Genomic DNA, 19,289 nt, shown 5'->3' on the forward strand with positions numbered 1-19,289 from the left:
TCTGCTTCTTCTTCTTCTTCATCCTCTACTTCTTCTTCTTCTTCATCCTCTACTTCTTCTTCTTCTTCATCCTCTACTTCTTCTTCTTCTTCTTCATCCTCTACTTTATCTTCTTCATCTTCTTCATCCTCTGCTTCTTCTTCTTCTTCATCCTCTGCTTCTTCTTCTTCTTCATCCTCTGCTTCTTCTTCTTCATCCTCTACTTCTTCTTCTTCTTCTTCATCCTCTGCTTCTTCTTCTTCATCCTCTGCTTCTTCTTCATCCTCTACTTCTTCTTCTTCATCCTCTACTACTTCTTCCTCTTCTTCATCCTCTACTTCTTCTTTCATCTTCTTCTTCTTCTTCTTCTTCTTTCTTCTTCTTCTTCTTCTTCATCCTCTCTTCTTCTTCTCTCTCTGCTTCTTCTTCTTCTGCTGCTTCTTCTTCTCTCTTCATCCTTGCTTCTTCTTCTTCATCCTCTGCTTCTTCTTTCTTCATCCTCTCTTCTTCTTCTTCATCCTCTGCTTCTTCTTCTTCATCCTCTGCTTCTTCTTCTTCTTCTCTGCTTCTTCTTCTTCTTCATCTTCATCCTCTGCTTCTTCTTCTTCATCATCCTCTGCTTCTTCTTCTTCATCCTCTGCTGCTTCTTCTTCTTCTTCTTCTTCTTCTCTTCTTCTTCTTCTCTTCTTCTTCTTCTTCTTCATCTTCTATCTTCTTCATCTTCTTCATCCTCTGCTTCTTCTTCTTCATCCTCTGCTTCTTCTTCTTCATCCTTCTTCTTCATCCTCTGCTTCTTCTTCTTCTTCATCCTCTGCTTCTTCTTCATCATCCTTCTTCTTCTTTCTTCTTCTTCTTCATCCTCTGCTTCTTCTTCATCCTCTGCTTCTTCTTCTGCTTCTCTTCTTCTTCTTCCTCTGCTTCTTCTTCTTCTTCTTCTTCTTCTTCTTCTTCTTCTTCTTCTTCATCCTCTTCTTCTTCTTCTTCCTCTGCTTCTTCTTCTTCTGCTGCTTCTTCTTCTTCTTCTGCTTCTTCTTCTTCTTCCTCTGCTTCTTCTTCTTCATCCTTCTGCTTCTTCTTCTTCTTCATCCTCTGCTTCTTCTTCTTCTTCATCCTCTGCTTCTTCTTCTTCTTCTTCATCTTCTTCTTCATTCTGCTTCTTCTTCTTCATCCTCTTCTTCTTCTTCTTCTTCTTCATCCTCTGCTTCTTCTTCTCCTCTGCTTCTTCTTCATCCTCTTCTTCTTCTTCTTCATCCTTCTTCTACTTCTTCTTCTTCTTCATCCTCTACTTCTTCTTCTTCTTCTTCATCCTCTTCTTCTTCTTCATCCTCTGCTTCTTCTTCTTCTTCATCCTCTAATTCTTCTTCTTCATCTTCTTCTTCTTCTCCTTCTGCTTCTTCTTCTTCTGCTTCTTCTTCTTCTCTCATCCTCTTCTTCTTCTTCTCCTCTGCTTCTTCTTCTTCATCCTCTGCTTCTTCTTCTTCATCCTCTGCTTCTTCTTCTTCTTCTTCTGCTTCTTCTTCTTCATTCTCTGCTTCTTCTTCTTCTGCTGCTTCTTCTTCTTCATCCTCTGCTTCTTCTTCTTCATCCTCTGCTTCTTCTTCTTCATCCTCTGCTTCTTCTTCTTCTTCTTCTTCCTCTTCTTCTTCTTCTTCTTCTTCATCCTCTACTTCTTCTTCTTCATCCTCTTCTTCTTTCTTCTTCTTCTTCTTCTTCATCCTCACTTCTTCTTCTTCTTCATCCTCTCTTCTTCTTCTTCTTCATCCTCTACTTCTTCTTCTTCATCTTCTATCTTCTTCTTCTTCTTCATCCTCTTCTTCTTCTTCTTCATCCTCTGCTTCTTCTTCTTCTTCATCCTCTGCTTCTTCTTCTTCTTCATCCTCTGCTTCTTCTTCATCATCCTCTGCTTCTTCTTCTTCTTCTTCATCCTCTACTGCTTTTTCTTCTTCATCTTCTTCATCCTCTGCTTCTTCTTCATCCTCTCTTCTTCTTCATTCTCATCTTCTTCTTCTTCATCTTCTTCTTCATCCTTCTTCTTCTTCTTCATCCTCTGCTTCTTCTTCTTCTTCATCCTCCTTCTTCTTCTTCTTCATCCTCTACTTCTTCTTCTCATCATCCTCTACTTCTTCTTCTTCTTCTTCATCTTCTCTGCTTCTTCTTCTTCTTCATCCTCTCTTCTTCTTCTTCATCCTCTCTTCTTCTTCTTCTTCTTCATCCTCTACTTCTTCTTCATCTTCTTCATCCTTCTTCTTCTTCTTCATCCTCTGCTTCTTCTTCTTCTGCTGCTTCTTCTTTCCTCTGCTTCTTCTTCTTCTTCTCTCTGCTTCTTCTTCTCATCCTCTGCTTCTTCTTCTTCATCTTCATCTCTGCTTCTTCTTCTTCTTCTTCATCCTCTGCTTCTTCTTCTTCTTCTTCATCTTCTTCTTTCTTCTTCTTCTTCATCCTCTGCTTCTTCTTCTTCTTCTTCTTCTTCATCCTCTGCTTCTTCTTCTTCTTCTTCATCCTCTACTTCTTCTTCTTCTTCTTCTTCTTCTTCATCCTCTACTTCTTCTTCTTTCTTCATCCTCTTCTTCTTCTTCTCTCTTCATCCTCTTCTTCTTCTTCATCCTCTACTTCTTCTTCTTCTTCTTCTTCATCATCTATCTTCTTCTTCTTCTTCATCATCTATCTTCTTCTTCTTCTTCATCTTCTTCTTCTTCATCCTCTACTTCATCTTCTTCTTCTTCTTCTTCATCCTCTCTTCATCTTCTTCTTCTTCTTCATCTTCTCTGCTTCTTCTTCATCATCCTCTTGCTTCTTCTTCTTCTTCTTCATCCTCTGCTTCTTCTTCTTCTCTGCTTCTTCTTCTTCTTCTTCTTCTTCTTCTTCTTCATCCTCTGCTTCTTCTTCTTCTTCATCCTCTGCTTCTTCTTCTTCATCCTCTGCTTCTTCTTCTTCATCCTCTGCTTCTTCTTCTGCTGCTTCTTCTTCTTCTTCTTCTTCTTCTTCTTCTTCTGCTGCTTCTTCTTCATCCTCTGCTTCTTCTTCTTCATCCTCTGCTTCTTCTTCTTCTTCATCCTCTACTTCTTCTTCTTCTTCTTCTTCTTCTGCTGCTTCTTCTTCATCCTCTGCTTCTTCTTCTTCTTCTTCATCCTCTGCTTCTTCTTCTTCTTCATCCTCTGCTTCTTCTTCTTCTTCATCCTCTACTTCTTCTTCTTCTTCATCCTCTACTTCTTCTTCTTCTTCTTCATCCTCTGCTTCTTCTTCTTCATCCTCTGCTTCTTCTTCATCCTCTACTTCTTCTTCTTCATCCTCTACTACTTCTTCCTCTTCTTCATCCTCTACTTCTTCTTCATCTTCTAATTCTTCTTCTTCATCCTCTAATTCTTCTTCTTCATCCTCTGCTTCTTCTTCTTCTGCTGCTTCTTCTTCTTCTTCATCCTCTGCTTCTTCTTCTTCATCCTCTGCTTCTTCTTCTTCATCCTCTGCTTCTTCTTCTTCTTCATCCTCTGCTTCTTCTTCTTCTTCATCCTCTGCTTCTTCTTCTTCTTCATCCTCTGCTTCTTCTTCTTCATCCTCTACTTCTTCTTCTTCTTCATCCTCTACTTCTTCTTCTTCTTCTTCATCATCTATCTTCTTCATCTTCTTCATCCTCTGCTTCTTCTTCTTCATCCTCTGCTTCTTCTTCTTCATCCTCTGCTTCTTCTTCTTCTTCATCCTCTGCTTCTTCTTCTTCTTCATCCTCTGCTTCTTCTTCATCATCCTCTGCTTCTTCTTCTTCTTCTTCATCCTCTGCTTCTTCTTCATCCTCTGCTTCTTCTTCTGCTTCTTCTTCTTCTTCCTCTGCTTCTTCTTCTTCATCCTCTGCTTCTTCTTCTTCATCCTCTGCTTCTTCTTCTTCTGCTGCTTCTTCTTCTTCTGCTGCTTCTTCTTCTTCATCCTCTGCTTCTTCTTCTTCATCCTCTGCTTCTTCTTCTTCTTCATCCTCTGCTTCTTCTTCTTCTTCATCCTCTGCTTCTTCTTCTTCTTCATCCTCTACTTCTTCTTCTTCTTCATCCTCTACTTCTTCTTCTTCTTCTTCTTCTTCATCCTCTACTTTATCTTCTTCATCTTCTTCATCCTCTGCTTCTTCTTCTTCATCCTCTGCTTCTTCTTCTTCTTCATCCTCTACTTCTTCTTCTTCATCCTCTACTTCTTCTTCTTCATCCTCTACTTCTTCTTCTTCATCCTCTACTTCTTCTTCTTCATCATCCTTCTTCTTCATCTTCTTCTTCTTCTTCATCATCCTCTCTTCTTCTTCTTCTTCATCCTCTACTTCTTCTTCTTCATCCTCTACTTCTTCTTCATCCTCTACTTCTTCTTCTTCTTCTTCATCCTCTACTTCTTCTTCTTCTTCTTCATCCTCTACTTCTTCTTCTTCTTCTTCATCCTCTACTTTATCTTCTTCATCTTCTTCATCCTCTGCTTCTTCTTCTTCATCCTCTGCTTCTTCTTCTTCTTCATCCTCTGCTTCTTCTTCATCATCCTCTGCTTCTTCTTCATCATCCTCTGCTTCTTCTTCTTCATCATCCTCTGCTTCTTCTTCTTCTTCTTCATCCTCTGCTTCTTCTTCTTCTTCTTCATCCTCTACTTCTTCTTCTTCATCCTCTTCTTCTACTTCTTCTTCTTCATCCTCTTCTTCTTCTTCTTCATCATCCTCTGCATCTTCTTCTTCTTCTTCTTCATCCTCTGCTTCTTCTTCTTCTTCATCATCCTCTACTTTGCCGTTACATTGGATCCCAGTGTTTGTGTTCTCCTTTCCAGCAGCCTCAGTTCTCCTCTTCCCCTAAATCCTCTCTTCACTCACTCACTCACTCACTCACTCACTCACTCACTCACCTCTCTCGCTCTCACCTCTCTCTCTCGCTCTCACCTCTCTCACGCTCGCTCTTCTCTCACATCTCTCACCTCTCTCGCTCACATCTCTCAACTCTCGCTCTCACCTCTCTCTTTAAATTTCAATTCAATTAGTTTTATTAGCATGACGTAACAATGTACATATTGCCAAAGCTTACTTTGGAAATGTGCAATATTAAAATAATAATAATCAATATTGTCAATGGGACAACGCTAACAAATATAATCATGGGTCAAAGTAACCATACATTGAACAATAACAATAAGCACAGAGGTCATGTGCAAGTTGGTTAGCCTCGCAGACACTGTCCCTCATCTTGTGGCAGGCAGCTATGTAGTGCGCTGGCCAGGTCGCAGTTGTAAATGAGAACTTGTTCTCAACTGGCCGACCTGGTTAAATAAAGTCAGATCTAGATGTGGCCATTCTGGAACCAGGTTGCTTGGCACGCAGCACATACATGTGTGCAGGCTTGGCTTGTGCAAGTGTGTGTGTGTGTGCGCGCCCTGAACGTGACTCCCATTGAGCTGCAACCAAACACACACACACTCCCTTTCTCTGCTACTTCCATGGACAGAGTCATGATGGTAATGACTTGTATCTTCCCATACTGGTACCTGACTCTCCCCACTAATTACACTTGTATAGCTTTGGTTTTTATATAAATAACCACTTGTTAATCACTTTTATATCGGTGATCGTCACATAAAAAGCCGCCCATATGGGTCGTCTAATATATTGTGTGAGGCATTAAATTGGTGCTGAATTACAGTTTTATGGCGCAGGCTGTCCAGGCCGTGATTGATAACAGTGACACTTGGCCTGAGAGGGGATGTGTGGCTGTGTTTGGCCATTCCATAAATGTACCTAACTCTCTGTAGGATGGTGATGGAGCGAGCAGAGCTTTCTGCTAGTGCTCTCAACCCAGGCCTGGGTGTGGAAAGTGGTTTTTCTTTTAAATAGTTTAGGTTTGCTTCATTTATCTTAGTGGGTTTTGCACTTTTGGGGGTATTCCATTGGTTCCATTGTGCTGCGGCAAGCTAGGCCAATATCAAATATCACAAAAAATGTTTTGGACCCAGGTCTGATAGAAAACGTGTGGGTTTGATGCATTCCCACCTTGACACTTTCAATGCATACACTTTGCATTCATAGATTCACACCCCCCCCTTAATGATTTAGATGCACTATTGTAAAGTGGCTGTTCCACTGGATGTCAGAAGGTGAATTCACCAATTTGTAAGTCGCTCTGGATAAGAGCGTCTGCTAAATGACTTAAATGTAAATGTAAATGTAATAGTACATCACATGAAGAAGGTGTAGCCAAGAGCGTCATAAGACTTGCTGTGAGCAGTCATTACAGCTCATAGCTCCTTATAGCAGCTCATATAAATACGCAATGTACTCATAACACATTGGTGGCTAATAGGAACGTGTTCCGAGAAGGTCTCGAGGCTCCATGGAATGGCCTGTGTTTTGCTTTCAGGTGATTTCTGACTTCGTTTTGTTTGGCGGTGCCAATCCTTTTCCCTGTTACACACACACACACACACACACACACACACACACACACACACACACACACACACACACACACACACACACACACACACACACACACACACACACACACACACACACACATATATATACATGAACGTAGCCACACACACACATATATATACATGAACGTAGCCACACACACACACACACACACACATATGAACGTAGACACACACAGAGCAACTGTTTCTCCCCAGATCAGCTCCATTCGCCTCCTTTGCTTTCTTGGCTCTGGACTGTTCAAGGACACGGCTAATGTTGCTAGTGGTTACTGTTAGCAAGGTGACCCGTCAGAAACCTGTCACATTTTGTGTGAAAGACAGACCCAGAGACATATTTTCTGGAACTGCTGTTTCTTCTTCACGTGAGTGTGCCTTACTGTTTGTCAGTGTCAACACGTGAGTGTGCCTTACTGTTTGTCAGTGTCAACACGTGAGTGTGCCTTACTGTTTGTCAGTGTCAACACGTGAGTGTGCCTTACTGTTTGTCAGTGTCAACACGTGAGTGTGCCTTACTGTTTGTCAGTGTCAACACGTGAGTGTGCCTTACTGTTTGTCAGTGTCAACACGTGAGTGTGCCTTACTGTTTGTCAGTGTCAACACGTGAGTGTGCCTTACTGTTTGTCAGTGTCAACACGTGAGTGTGCCTTACTGTTTGTCAGTGTCAACATGTGAGTGTCAACATGTGAGTGTGCCATACTGTTTGTCAGTGTCAACATGTGAGTGTCCACATGTGAGTTTTTCTTACTGTTTGTCAGTGTCAACATGTGAGTGTCAACATGTGAGTGTGCCATACTGTTTGTCAGTGTCAACATGTGAGTGTCCACATGTGAGTGTGCCTTACTGTTTGTCAGTGTCAACACGTGAGTGTGCCTTACTGTTTGTCAGTGTCAACACGTGAGTGTGCCTTACTGTTTGTCAGTGTCAACACGTGAGTGTGCCTTACTGTTTGTCAGTGTCAACATGTGAGTGTCAACATGTGAGTGTGCCATACTGTTTGTCAGTGTCAACATGTGAGTGTCAACACGTGAGTGTGCCTTACTATTTGTCAGTGTCAACATGTGAGTGTCAACATGCTTGTGACTGTGTGTGTGCTTGTGACTCTCTTTCTTTCTCTTGCTATCAGTCTCTCTCTTCTTGTCCCCCTGTTCTCCATCCTTCTGACTCGGATAACTACGATTCAATTTCCAAGCTACCTTGTTTTAGAGTTTTAGAGTCCTGTTTATCTCTTTTTAAACTTGTCATGATATACTTAATCAGCACCAGCCTGTTTTTAGACCTTGACATAGCAGTGTTTCAGCGTCTACACTCTTAGACCAGTCGTCGGAGGCCTGATTGGTGTCACGCTTTTGCCCCAGTCCCAGCTGACACACCTCAATCCAATAATCACCTCATCATGATCTTCAGTTAGTTTAATCAGCTGTGTTTTCTAGGGATGTGGACAAAGTGTGACATCTCTCCGACCCCTGAGGACTGGAGTTGCCCGTCCCTGTCGTAGATGATGAGTTATATGTTTTAGACAATAAAAGTGTGACATCTCTCCGTCCCTAAGGACTGGAGTTGCCCGTCCCTGTCGTAGATGATGCGTTATATGTTTTAGACAATAAAAGTGTGACATCCCTCCGTCCCCTGAGGACTGGAGTTGCCCGTCCCTGTCGTAGATGATGCGTTATATGTTTTAGACAATAAAAGTGTGACATCTCTCCGTCCCCTGAGGACTGGAGTTGCCCGTCCCTGTCGTAGATGATGAGTTATATGTTTTAGACAATAAAAGTGTGACATCTCTCCGTCCCCTGAGGACTGGAGTTGCCCGTCCCTGTCGTAGATGATGCGTTATATGTTTTAGACAATAAAAGTGTGACATCTCTCCGTCCCCTGAGGACTGGAGTTGCCCGTCCCTGTCGTAGATGATGAGTTATATGTTTTAGACAATAAAAGTGTGACATCTCTCCGTCCCCTGAGGACTGGAGTTGCCCGTCCCTGTCGTAGATGATGAGTTATATGTTTTAGACAATAAAAGTGTGACATCTCTCCGTCCCCTGAGGACTGGAGTTGCCCGTCCCTGTCGTAGATGATGAGTTATATGTTTTAGACAATAAAAGTGTGACATCTCTCCGTCCCCTGAGGACTGGAGTTGCCCGTCCCTGTCGTAGATGATGAGTTATATGTTTTAGACAATAAAAGTGTGACATCTCTCCGTCCCCTGAGGACTGGAGTTGCCGTCCCTGTCGTAGATGATGTGTTATATGTTTTAGACAATAAAAGTGTGACATCTCTCCGTCCCCTGAGGACTGGAGTTGCCCGTCCCTGTCGTAGATGATGAGTTATATGTTTTAGACAATAAAAGTGTGACATCTCTCCGACCCCTGAGGACTGGAGTTGCCCGTCCCTGTCGTAGATGATGAGTTATATGTTTTAGACAATAAAAGTGTGACATCTCTCCGTCCCCTGAGGACTGGAGTTGCCCGTCCCTGTCGTAGATGATGAGTTATATGTTTTAGACAATAAAAAACAACGTGCTGCTTTATTTATTCACCTGTCCAAGGTGTTTGATACGGTTGACCATTTCTTACTTGTTCAAAGGTTGTCTGAAATAAGAGTAGATCAGGCATGTTACAATTGGTTCAAGAGCGGACAGGACACAGTGTGTGCTTACTGATGGCATCAATTCTAGTGTCCTCAATATTATGAAACGTTTTTGGGCCTGTTTTCATCACTATATCTGTAAATAATATTGGTCTGTCTGATAAAACCTGTAACATTCATCTCTATGTGGATCCTATAGTTATTTACTTCTGTGCCATTCATGACCTTCAGCTTGGTTTTGACTCAATACAAAAATCACTCATCTTAAATTAGTGCTAAATGCTAATAAAACCAAGCCCCAGCCGACTTGTAAGTCGCTTTGGACAAAAGCGTCTGCTAAATGGGATATATTATTATTATTATTATATGTTGTTCTCTAGGTCTCATAATAGTGACCTGCATATTTGCACATTGAAAGGACCCCAAATTGACAAAGTTCCCTATTATAAGTACTTGGATTGCCGATTAAATACACGTTGAAAAATGGACAAAAATGCTGAGTTAAGATTGGTTTCTTTTATAGAAATAAATCATGCCTCACTTTGGAAAGTAGAAGGAAGGACAGCCTGTTTTCAAATCAAATGACATTTTATGAGTCACATGTGCTGAATACAACAGTGAAAGGCTTACATAGAAGCCCCTAACCAACAATGCAGTTAAAAAATACCAATAAGATTAAGAAATAAAAGTAGTTAAAGAGCAGCAGTAAAATAACAATAGCGAGACGATATACAGGCGGTACTGGTACAGAGGGCATACCGGGGTTCCTTTGAAACCGTTGTATTGTCTATTACACTGCGTTTTGTATAGTTCTGTTGCCGGGGAATCTTTGGCTACCAGAAGCGCCCAGCATTGGCTACGTTTTGCATATAAATCGGTTCTTCAGATACTACCTCATTTAACGTTTAAATTGGAGATCCAGCCATTTTCAGATCTGCTCTCGGGACTGTCAGATCTGCCCTCGGGACTGGCTATCTGCTCTCGGGACTGGCTGATCTGCTCTCGGGTCTGGCTGATCTGCTCTCGGGACTGGCTGATCTGCTCTCGGGACTGGCTGATCTGCTCTCGGGACTGGCTGATCTGCTCTCGGGACTGGCTGATCTGCTCTCGGGACTGGCTATCTGCTCTCGGGACTGGCTATCTGCTCTCGGGACTGGCTATCTGCTCTCGGGACTGGCTGATCTGCTCTCGGGACTGGCTGATCTGCTCTCGGGACTGGCTATCTGCTCTCGGGACTGGCTATCTGCTCTCGGGACTGGCTGATCTGCTCTCGGGACTGGCTGATCTGCTCTCGGGACTGGCTATCTGCTCTCGGGACTGGCTATCTGCTCTCGGGACTGGCTATCTGCTCTCGGGACTGGCTGATCTGCTCTCGGGACTGGCTATCTGCTCTCGGGACTGGCTATCTGCTCTCGGGACTGGCTATCTGCTCTCGGGACTGGCTATCTGCTCTCGGGACTGGCTATCTGCTCTCGGGACTGGCTATCTGCTCTCGGGACTGGCTATCTGCTCTCGGGACTGGCTGTTTCTGGAGATCCCGCTGGTCTCCACTGACCTGAGGAAAAGTGCTTTTAGATTTTATGCCCCAGCTCATGGGATGGCCTTCAAATTTAAATTAGACTTGCTTGTTTAGATGGAGTATAAGGAAGGTGATATGTGAGAGTTGTTTGTTTTGATTAATCTTATTGTATTCATTGTGTTGGTATTATCTTTCATGATGTGTATTAAATTGTGTGTTCATGTTCACAGGCTTCTCTTGTAAATGACACCCTTGTCTCGGTAGTGACCCATCCTCAATAAAAAGAATAAAAAACGTATCTCCACCTGCTCTCTCTGTCCATGGACTCTAATGTGTTTCTACTTCCTGTGTTGCCCTCTGCAGGACCCTCTGGACAGGGCAGGCTCGGTCATCGTCATCCGCTCCCTGGTGCCTGGCAGTGTGGCAGAGCGCCATGGGTACATGCTCCCCGGGGACCAGCTGGTGTTTGTCAACGACACCTACCTGGACACGACGAGCCTGTCCCAGGCTGTGGAGGTGCTGGATGCTGCCCCATCTGGAACAGTCTACCTGGGCATCCGCAAGCCACTGGTGGTACGTGAGGGGTCAGGGTCTTTTGGGAGATGTTTTTTAAACAATACAACTTCATTGTCCCAAAGGAATATGAATTTGACAGAGATGATCCACACATTTAATCAACCATTTCAAAAGTTGTCTTTGTGTTTTTGATTTTATTTTTTTTCCTTTCCCAATGCAAGCAATTGTCTGGATTTCCTAGTTTTTTGAAGTATACAGAAATAGCTTAGTACTACAGTATATATATATATATTTATTATTATTATTATTATTATTATTTTATATATACACTGCTCAAAAAAATAATGGGAACACTTAAACAACACAATGTAACTCCAAGTCAATCACACTTCTGTGAAATCAAACTGTCCACTTAGGAAGCAACACTGATTGACAATAAATTTCACATGCTGTTGTGCAAATGGAATAGACAACAGGTGGACATTATAGGCAATTAGCAAGACACCCCCAATAAAGGAGTGGTTCTGCAGGTGGTGACCACAGACCACTTCTCAGTTCCTATGCTTCCTGGCTGATGTTTTGGTCACTTTTGAATGCTGGCGGTGTTTTCACTCTAGTGGTAGCATGAGACGGAGTCTACAACCCACACAAGTGGCTCAGGTAGTGCAGCTCATCCAGGATGGCACATCAATGTGAGTGTGGCAAGTTTGCTGTGTCTGTCAGCATAGTGTCCAGAGCATGGAGGCGCTACCAGGAGACAGGCCAGTACATCAGGAGATGTGAAGGAGGCCGTAGGAGGGCAAAATACACTGAATGTACAAAACATTAGGAACATCCTCCTAATATTGAGTTGCACCCCCGTTTGTCCTCAGAACAGCCTGAATTTGTTGGGGCATGGACTCTACAAGGTGTCAAGAGTTCCACAGGGATGCTGGCCCCCATGTTGGCTCCAATGCTTCCCACAGTTGTGTCAAGTTGGCTGGATGTCCTTTCATCTACACTGATTGAAGTGGATTTAACAGGTGACATCAATAACGGAGGACCACCTGGATTCACCTGGTCAGTCTGTTATGGAAAGAGCAAGTGTTCCTAATGTTTCGTACACTCAGTGTAAGTTGTTGTGACTGAATAGACGCTGAAGCATGCACACTAATTAAGTGCTGGTATCAATACAGTTGTTGAGGCAGCCCTACAGAGGTGATGCATAGCCCTCCCATCTCTCTCTCTATCTTTCCATAACTCCTACTCTCTCACTACCTCCCACCCTCTCTTTCTCTCTTTCTTTCTCTCTCACTACCTCCCACCCACCCTCTCTTTCTATCTTTCTTTCTCCCTCTCTCTCACTACCTCCCACCCTCTCTTTCTCTCTTTCTTTCTCTCTCACTACCTCCCACCCTCTCTTTCTCTCTTTCTTTCTCTCTCTCTCACTACCTCTTTCTCTCTTTCTCCCTCTCTCTCACTACCTCCCACCCTCTCTTTCTTTCTCCCTCTCTCTCACTACCTCCCACTCTCTCTTTCTTTCTCCCTCTCTCTCACTACCTCCCACTCTCTCTCTCTCTTTCTTTCTCCCTCTCTCTCACTACCTCCCACTCTCTCTCTCTCTTTCTTTCTCCCTCTCTCTCACTACCTCCCACTCTTTCTTTCTCCCTCTCTCTCACTACCTCCCACTCTCTCTCTTTCTTTCTCCATCTCTCTCACTACCTCCCTCTCTTTCTTTCTCCATCTCTCTCACTACCTCCCTCTCTTTCTTTCTCCCTCTCTCTCACTACCTCCCACCCTCTCTTTCTCTCTTTTCTCTCTCTCCTCTTTCTTCTCTCTTCCCTTCTTTCCCCTCCCCCACTCCCTGTCCCATATTAACTTGAGTTTGAGTGAAGATGTAATGGCGGCGCGTGGGAAGTAAAGTGATGGTCAGCCGTAAATCCACCAGAAATGAAATGAGACTAATTGTGCCATTAAGGTTATTTCCCTCGCTCTCTCTCATCTCTATCTTTCTCTCTCCCACCCTCCCCCCTCCCTGTCCCATATTACCCTTGAATTTGAGTAAAGATGTAATGGCGGCACGTGGGAGTCAAAGTGGTGGCGGCCGTAAATCCACCAGAAATGAGACTAATTGTACCATTAAGTTTTTAGACTCGGCACATATCTCACTGTAAATTGTCCGGGGTGGGGGGTCTGGGTGTTGAGAAGAGCTCCTTTCGGGATGAAAGGCGCTGAGTCGGCGGGACGGTCTGAGGGGAGAGCAGTGATAAAAGTACTCTCTCAGCTTCACGGGATGTCTTAAGTGCGTTCTAAGGACACAGCTCCTAAGTACCCCTGGCTGAGATTGGCTCGGCCACCACAAGTTTTGGGGTGTGTGGGAGAGAGACAGAGAGAAAACCTAGCCCAGCTAATTGTAGCCATCATTGGTCGTACATCCTTTGGTTTTGTGTGTATGTTTGCGTAAAACAGTCAGGTTGTCTTGACACCAGAGTTCTCTTTTGATCTGAGAGGGGTGTGGGATTGTACTCTAGTAATAAACTTATAGTGTATATATATATATATACACACACAACATTCTCAGTCAGACAAGGTTGGTCTTGAACGTGCTTCTTGCCAAAGTGCTTTGAGATATCAGATGATGTATGAAGGGCTATATAAATACATTTGATTTGATTTGAAGCACCTATTGTGACGACATAGCTCCAGTTGTTCCTTTACATTTCTCCTAAAACAATGTGGCCCCAATTCAATCTATTGCAGTTAAAGGTATCTGCACTGCAGGGTCACTCCTCAATACAACTGCAGTACATGTGAATGTCTGGAACACAAATGTGTGTTTCTCCAGGGGTTTGGCGGTTGCTCCATCCTTCCAGAAGTCCTTGAACAGGAAGAGGACGAAACCTAGCTGATCCTGGACAGTGGCATTCTCGCGCTGTCTCACCTCTGATCCCTGCCTTGACCCTTAAACCAACCCCCACCGTCATCCTTGGGAGCCTTAACCCCACTCCCACCTTGACCTAAGAGTTTTAACCCCACCCCAACTCCTACCCTGACCACCATCCCCCTCCCTCCAGGAGAGGAGAGGGAAATGGTAGTGGATGAAGAGGGACGTGGTGGATGTGAATGGTAGAGAGGGGCAAACCGTGGATTCCTACCCCAGAAAACCTCCACCATCGTGGGGAGAGTGGGAGATGGTCAACAGAGCCCCCCCACACCCCCGTCCTCTCTGGAGCTCAGGAGCAGGTGAATGCTCTACTCCTCTGTAGTATTGTGCCTTGGCAAGTCAGACGACAGATGTCTGGCTTCCACCTCTAAATCAGTGCTGGCCAACAGGGGGCAGCAGTGTGTGCAGACTTACTCCAGTCTAGCTGGAACACACCAGACTTTAGTGAATCTCTCAAATCAAAGTTTATTTGTTACGTGCACCGAATACAACAGGTGTAGACCTTACAGTGAAATGCTTACTTACAGGCTCTAACCAATAGTGCAAAAAAGGTGTTAGTTGAACAATAGGTAGGTAAAGAAATAAAACAACAGTAAAAAGACAGGCTATATTCAGTAGTGAGGCTACATACAGACACCGGTTAGTCAGGCTGATTGAGGTAGTATGTACATGTAGATATGGTTTTAAACTTTAAAGTGACTATGCATATATGATAAACAGAGTAGCTGTAGCGTAAAGAGGGGTTGGTGGGTGGTGGGACACAATGCAGATAGCCCGGTGGTTGGTCAGCCCAATTGAGGTAGTATGTACATGATTGTATAGTTAAAGTGACTGTGGATATATGATAAATAGAGAGTAGCAGCAGTGTAAAAAGAGGGGTTGGGGTACACACAATGCAAATAGTCCGGGTAGCCATTTGATTACCTGTTCAGGAGTCTTATGGCTTGGGGGTAAAAACTGTTGAGAAGCCTTTTTGTCCTAGACTTGACACTCCGGTACCGCTCTCCATGCGGTAGTAGAGAGAACAGTCTATGACTGGGGTGGCTGGGGACTCTGACAATTATTAGGGCCTTCCTCTGACACTGTCTGGTGTAGAGTTCCTGGATGGCACCCATGCCAAATTGTTTTAGTTTGCCTGATGGGGAATAAGCTTTGTCGTGTCCTCTTCACGACTGTCTTGGTGTGCTTGAACCATTCTAGTTTGTTGTTGATGTGGACACCAAGGAACTTGAAGCACTCATCCTGCTCCACTACAGCCCCGTCGATGAGAATGGCGGCGTGCTCAGTTCTCCTTTTCCTGTAGTCCATAATCATCTCCTTAGTCTTGGTTACGTTGAGGGATAAGTTGTTATTTTGGCACCACCCTGCCAGGTCTCTGACGTTCTCTCTATAGGCTGTCTCGTCGTTGTCGGTGACCAGGCCTACCACTGTTGTGTCATCTGCAAACTTGATGATGGTGTTGGAGTCGTGCCTGGCCATGCAGTCATGGGTAAACAGGAGGGGACTGAGCACACACCCCTGGGGGCTCCAGTGTTGGGGATCAGCATGGCAGTTGTGTTGCTACCTACCCTCACCACCTGGGGGTGGCCCGTTAGGAAGTCAAGGATCCAGTTGCAGAGGGAGGTGTTTAGTCCCAGGATCCTTAGCTTAGTGATGCGCTTTGAGGGTGTTATGGTGTTGAACGAAGACCACCGTTGCTTATTGGGTCAGTATTATATTAAACACGTTACTGCTATACATTCACAGTGCTGACCACTGTTATTTAGGGAGAAGGTGGTGGGAGTGTGGCTGGGGACAGGATGAAACCATTTTGTCTTGACAGGTGGAGGAGGAAGGTGGAGATGGTACTGTGGAGAAGCTGGAGTCCAGAGCCCTCTTTGATCAGCTCTCTCTAGGTCCGTCTGTGAATTCCTGGGTGGAGACTGGGGACAGCGAGGAGGACTCAGACTCCAGGAACGGAAGATCAGAACTCATCCTCACAGACACAGAGTTAGTCCCGCTCTTCTTTGGAATACCAATATTGGTTTAAATGTTTTACAAATACCAACACTCAATCCAAAAAATATTAGTCACATGCTTTTTAAACTGCAGCTGTAGACTAACAGTGAAATGCTTCCTTATGGACCTTCCTAACAATGCAGAGAGAAAGAAAATAGAGAAATAATAGGAAATTAAAACCACGTAATAATAAACACACAATGAGTAATTATAACGTGGCTATATTCCGGCGCCGACAGAGATGGCCGCCTCGCCTCGCTTCGCTTCGCGTTCCTAGGAAACTATGCAGTATTTTGCAGTATAAGGAAGTTAATGATGATATTGTTAGGTTAGATTACTTGTTAGATATTACTGCATGGTCGGCACTAGAAACACAAGCATTTTGCTACACTCGCATTAACATACATTTGTATGTGACATTTGATTTGATTTGGTACTAGTACCGAGTCGATGTGCAGGGGTACCAGGTAATTGAGGTAGATATGTACATATAACTAGGAATAAATTGACAAGGCAGCAGGATTGATAATAAACAGTAGCAGCAGCGTATGTGATGAGTCAAAGTGCAAAAATGGTGTGCAACAAGGGTCAATGCAGATAGTCCGGGTAGCTATATGGTCAACTATTTAGTAGTCTTATGGCTTGAGGGTAGAAGCAGTTCAGGGTCCTGTTGGTTCCACACTTGGTGCATCGGTGCCGTGCAGTAGCAGAGAGAACAGTCTATGACCAGGGTGGCTGGAGTCTTCGACCATTTTTAGAGCCTTCCTCTGACACCGCCTGGTATCGAGGTCCTGGATGGCAGGAAGCTTGGCCCCAGTAATGTACTGGGCCGTACACACTGCCCTCTGTAGTATTTTGTGGTCGGATGCCAAGCAGTTACCATACCAAGTGGTGATGCAGCCAGTCAAGATGCTCTTGATGGTGCAGCTGTATAACGTTTTGAGGATCTGAGGGCCCAAGACAAATCTTTTCAGTCTCCTGAGGGGCCTCCGTGTTGAGGGTCAGCGTGGTGGAGGTGTTCAGTCCCAGGGTCCTTGGACACACGTACTCATTCAAGGTTTTTCCTTTATTTTACTATTTTATATATTATTATTATACAGTGAGGACATCAAAACTATGAAATAACACATGTGGAATCATGTAGTAACCAAAAAAGTGTTGAACAAATCCAAATATATTTTAGAATGTAGATTCTTCAAAGTAGCCACACTTTGCCTTGATGACAGCTTTGCACACTCTTGTACTTCTCTCAACCAGCTTCACCTGGAATGCTTTTTTTAACAGTCTTGAAGGAGTTCCCACATATGCTGAGCACTTGTGGCTGCTTTTCCTTCACTCTGCGGTTCAACTCATCCCAAACCATCTCCATTGAGTAGGGGTTGGGTGATTGTGGAGGCCAGGTCATCTGATGCAGCACTCCATCACTCTCCTTCTTGGTAAAATAGCCCTTACACAGCCTGGAGTTTTGTGTCATTGTCCCTAGATAAATCACAGACAGTGTGAACAGCAAAGCACCATCACACCACCACCTCCATGCTTCACGGTGGGAACCACACATGCGGAGATCATCCGTTCACCTACACTGCGTCTCACAAAGACGTAATCTCACATTACGACTTATCAGACCAAAAGACAGAGTTGCACCGGTCTAATGTCCATGGCTCAAGTTTCTTGGCCCAAGAATGTCTCCTCTTATTATTGGTGTTCGTTAGTAGTGGTTTCTTTGCAGCAATTCGACCATGAATGCCTGATTCACAGTCTCCTCTGAACAGTTGATTTTGAGATGTCTGTTACTTGAACTCTGTGAAGCATTTATTTGGGCTACAATCTGAGGCTGGTAACTCTAATGAAGTTATCCTCTGCAGCAGAGGTAACTCTGGGTCTTCCTTTCCTGTGGCGGTCCTCATGAGAGCCACTTTCATCATAGCGATTGATGGTTTTTGCCACTGCACTTGAAGAAACTTTAAAAGTTCTTAACATTTTCCGGATTGACTTACCTTCATGTCTTAAAATGATGGACTGTCATTTCTCTTTGCTTATTTGAGCTGTTCTTGCCATAATATGGACTTGATCTTTAACTAAATAGGGCTCTTCTGTATACCACCTCTACCTTGTCACAACACAACTGATTTGCTCAAATGCATTAAAGATGGAAAGAAATTCTACAAATTAACAAGGCACACCTGTTAATTGAAATGCATTCCAGGTGACTACCTCATGAAGCTGGTTGTGAGAATGCTAAGAGTGTGCAAAGCTGTCATCAAGGCAAAGGGTGGCTACTATATAACATATATTTGTATTTGTTTAACACTTTTTTGTTGACTACATGATTTGGTATGAAGTATGTCATAGTTTTGATGTCTTTGCTATTATTCTACAATGTAGAAAATAGTCAAATGAAAGAAAACCCCTTGAATGTGTAGGTGTGTCCAAACCTTTGACTGATACTGCATATCATCCATGTTTTCTTTCAGCCACGACTCTGTGAAACAGTTCTTCAGGTCCCGTTGATAGGATAGTCTCGACCGGCGCTTGTTCAGTTTGTTCTGTACGTTTGCCAAATGAACGGAAGGTAGAGGCAAATGGTTTATTTGTCAGGGTGCCCGTACGTCGGCCTCTTTTACGCCACCTCTTCCTTTTAGTGAAAGCTTTTCTGAAGGCCAGAAGCTATTTTCGGTGGAAACATGCACAAAAAAACTAAAAATCTAAAAGTTTGAAATGACAAAATGGATAGAATGTAATCTACCTTGTTCAGTGTCATTTATATCAGACAGTGTCTCCTCTTTAGTGGGTTGAGTAAGAGTTACATGGCATTACAGTTGTCTGTAGTAATTACATTAATTCTCAAAAATGTAGTTGATCTGCTCATTCTCTGGCTCTCTCGTAGGCTTGGCGCCCCCTCTGCTGGTAACATGATGGTATGGCAGGCAGTGACACCAGTGACATTGCCTGAGTCAGTCATAAAAACAGTATATCTGAACCATGATCTGAAAATACAGGATTGGACAGTGTTTCCCAACTTGTTTTTGCACGAGCACTAACAAACCTGATTCAAATCAAATGTGTTTATAAAGCCCTTTTTATATCAGCAGGTGTCACAAAGTGCTGTTCAGAAACCCAGCATAAAAACCCAAACAGCAAGCAATGCAGATGTAGAAACATGGTGGCTAGGAAAAACTCCCTGGAAAGGCAGAAACCCAGCATAAAAACCCAACTGGGTGGCCAGTCCGCTCCTGGCTCTCACTCACGTCCATAACAGTCTCACTCACGTCCATAGCAGTCTCACTCACGTCCATAGCAGTCTCACTCAAGTCCATAACAGCCTCACTCGCGTCC

General features: G+C 43.8%; 1 protein-coding gene and 1 pseudogene across 1 annotated transcript in view; one reads left to right on the forward strand and one right to left on the reverse strand.

Annotated features, from left to right (window-relative positions):
• LOC135525045 (inaD-like protein) overlaps window positions 1-19,289 on the forward strand; it is a 135,187-nt gene that overhangs the window by 66,931 nt on the left and 48,967 nt on the right. The window contains exons 17-18 of the mRNA XM_064952811.1: window positions 10,880-11,089; window positions 15,778-15,944. Of these exons, the coding sequence (XP_064808883.1) occupies window positions 10,880-11,089; window positions 15,778-15,944 (377 nt within the window). The remainder of the gene's footprint in view (window positions 1-10,879; window positions 11,090-15,777; window positions 15,945-19,289) is intronic.
• On the reverse strand, window positions 2,169-4,707 carry LOC135524864 (cilia- and flagella-associated protein 251-like; annotated as a pseudogene).

This window comes from Oncorhynchus masou, chromosome 31 (assembly GCF_036934945.1).
Source record: "Oncorhynchus masou masou isolate Uvic2021 chromosome 31, UVic_Omas_1.1, whole genome shotgun sequence".
NCBI lineage: Eukaryota > Metazoa > Chordata > Actinopteri > Salmoniformes > Salmonidae > Oncorhynchus > Oncorhynchus masou.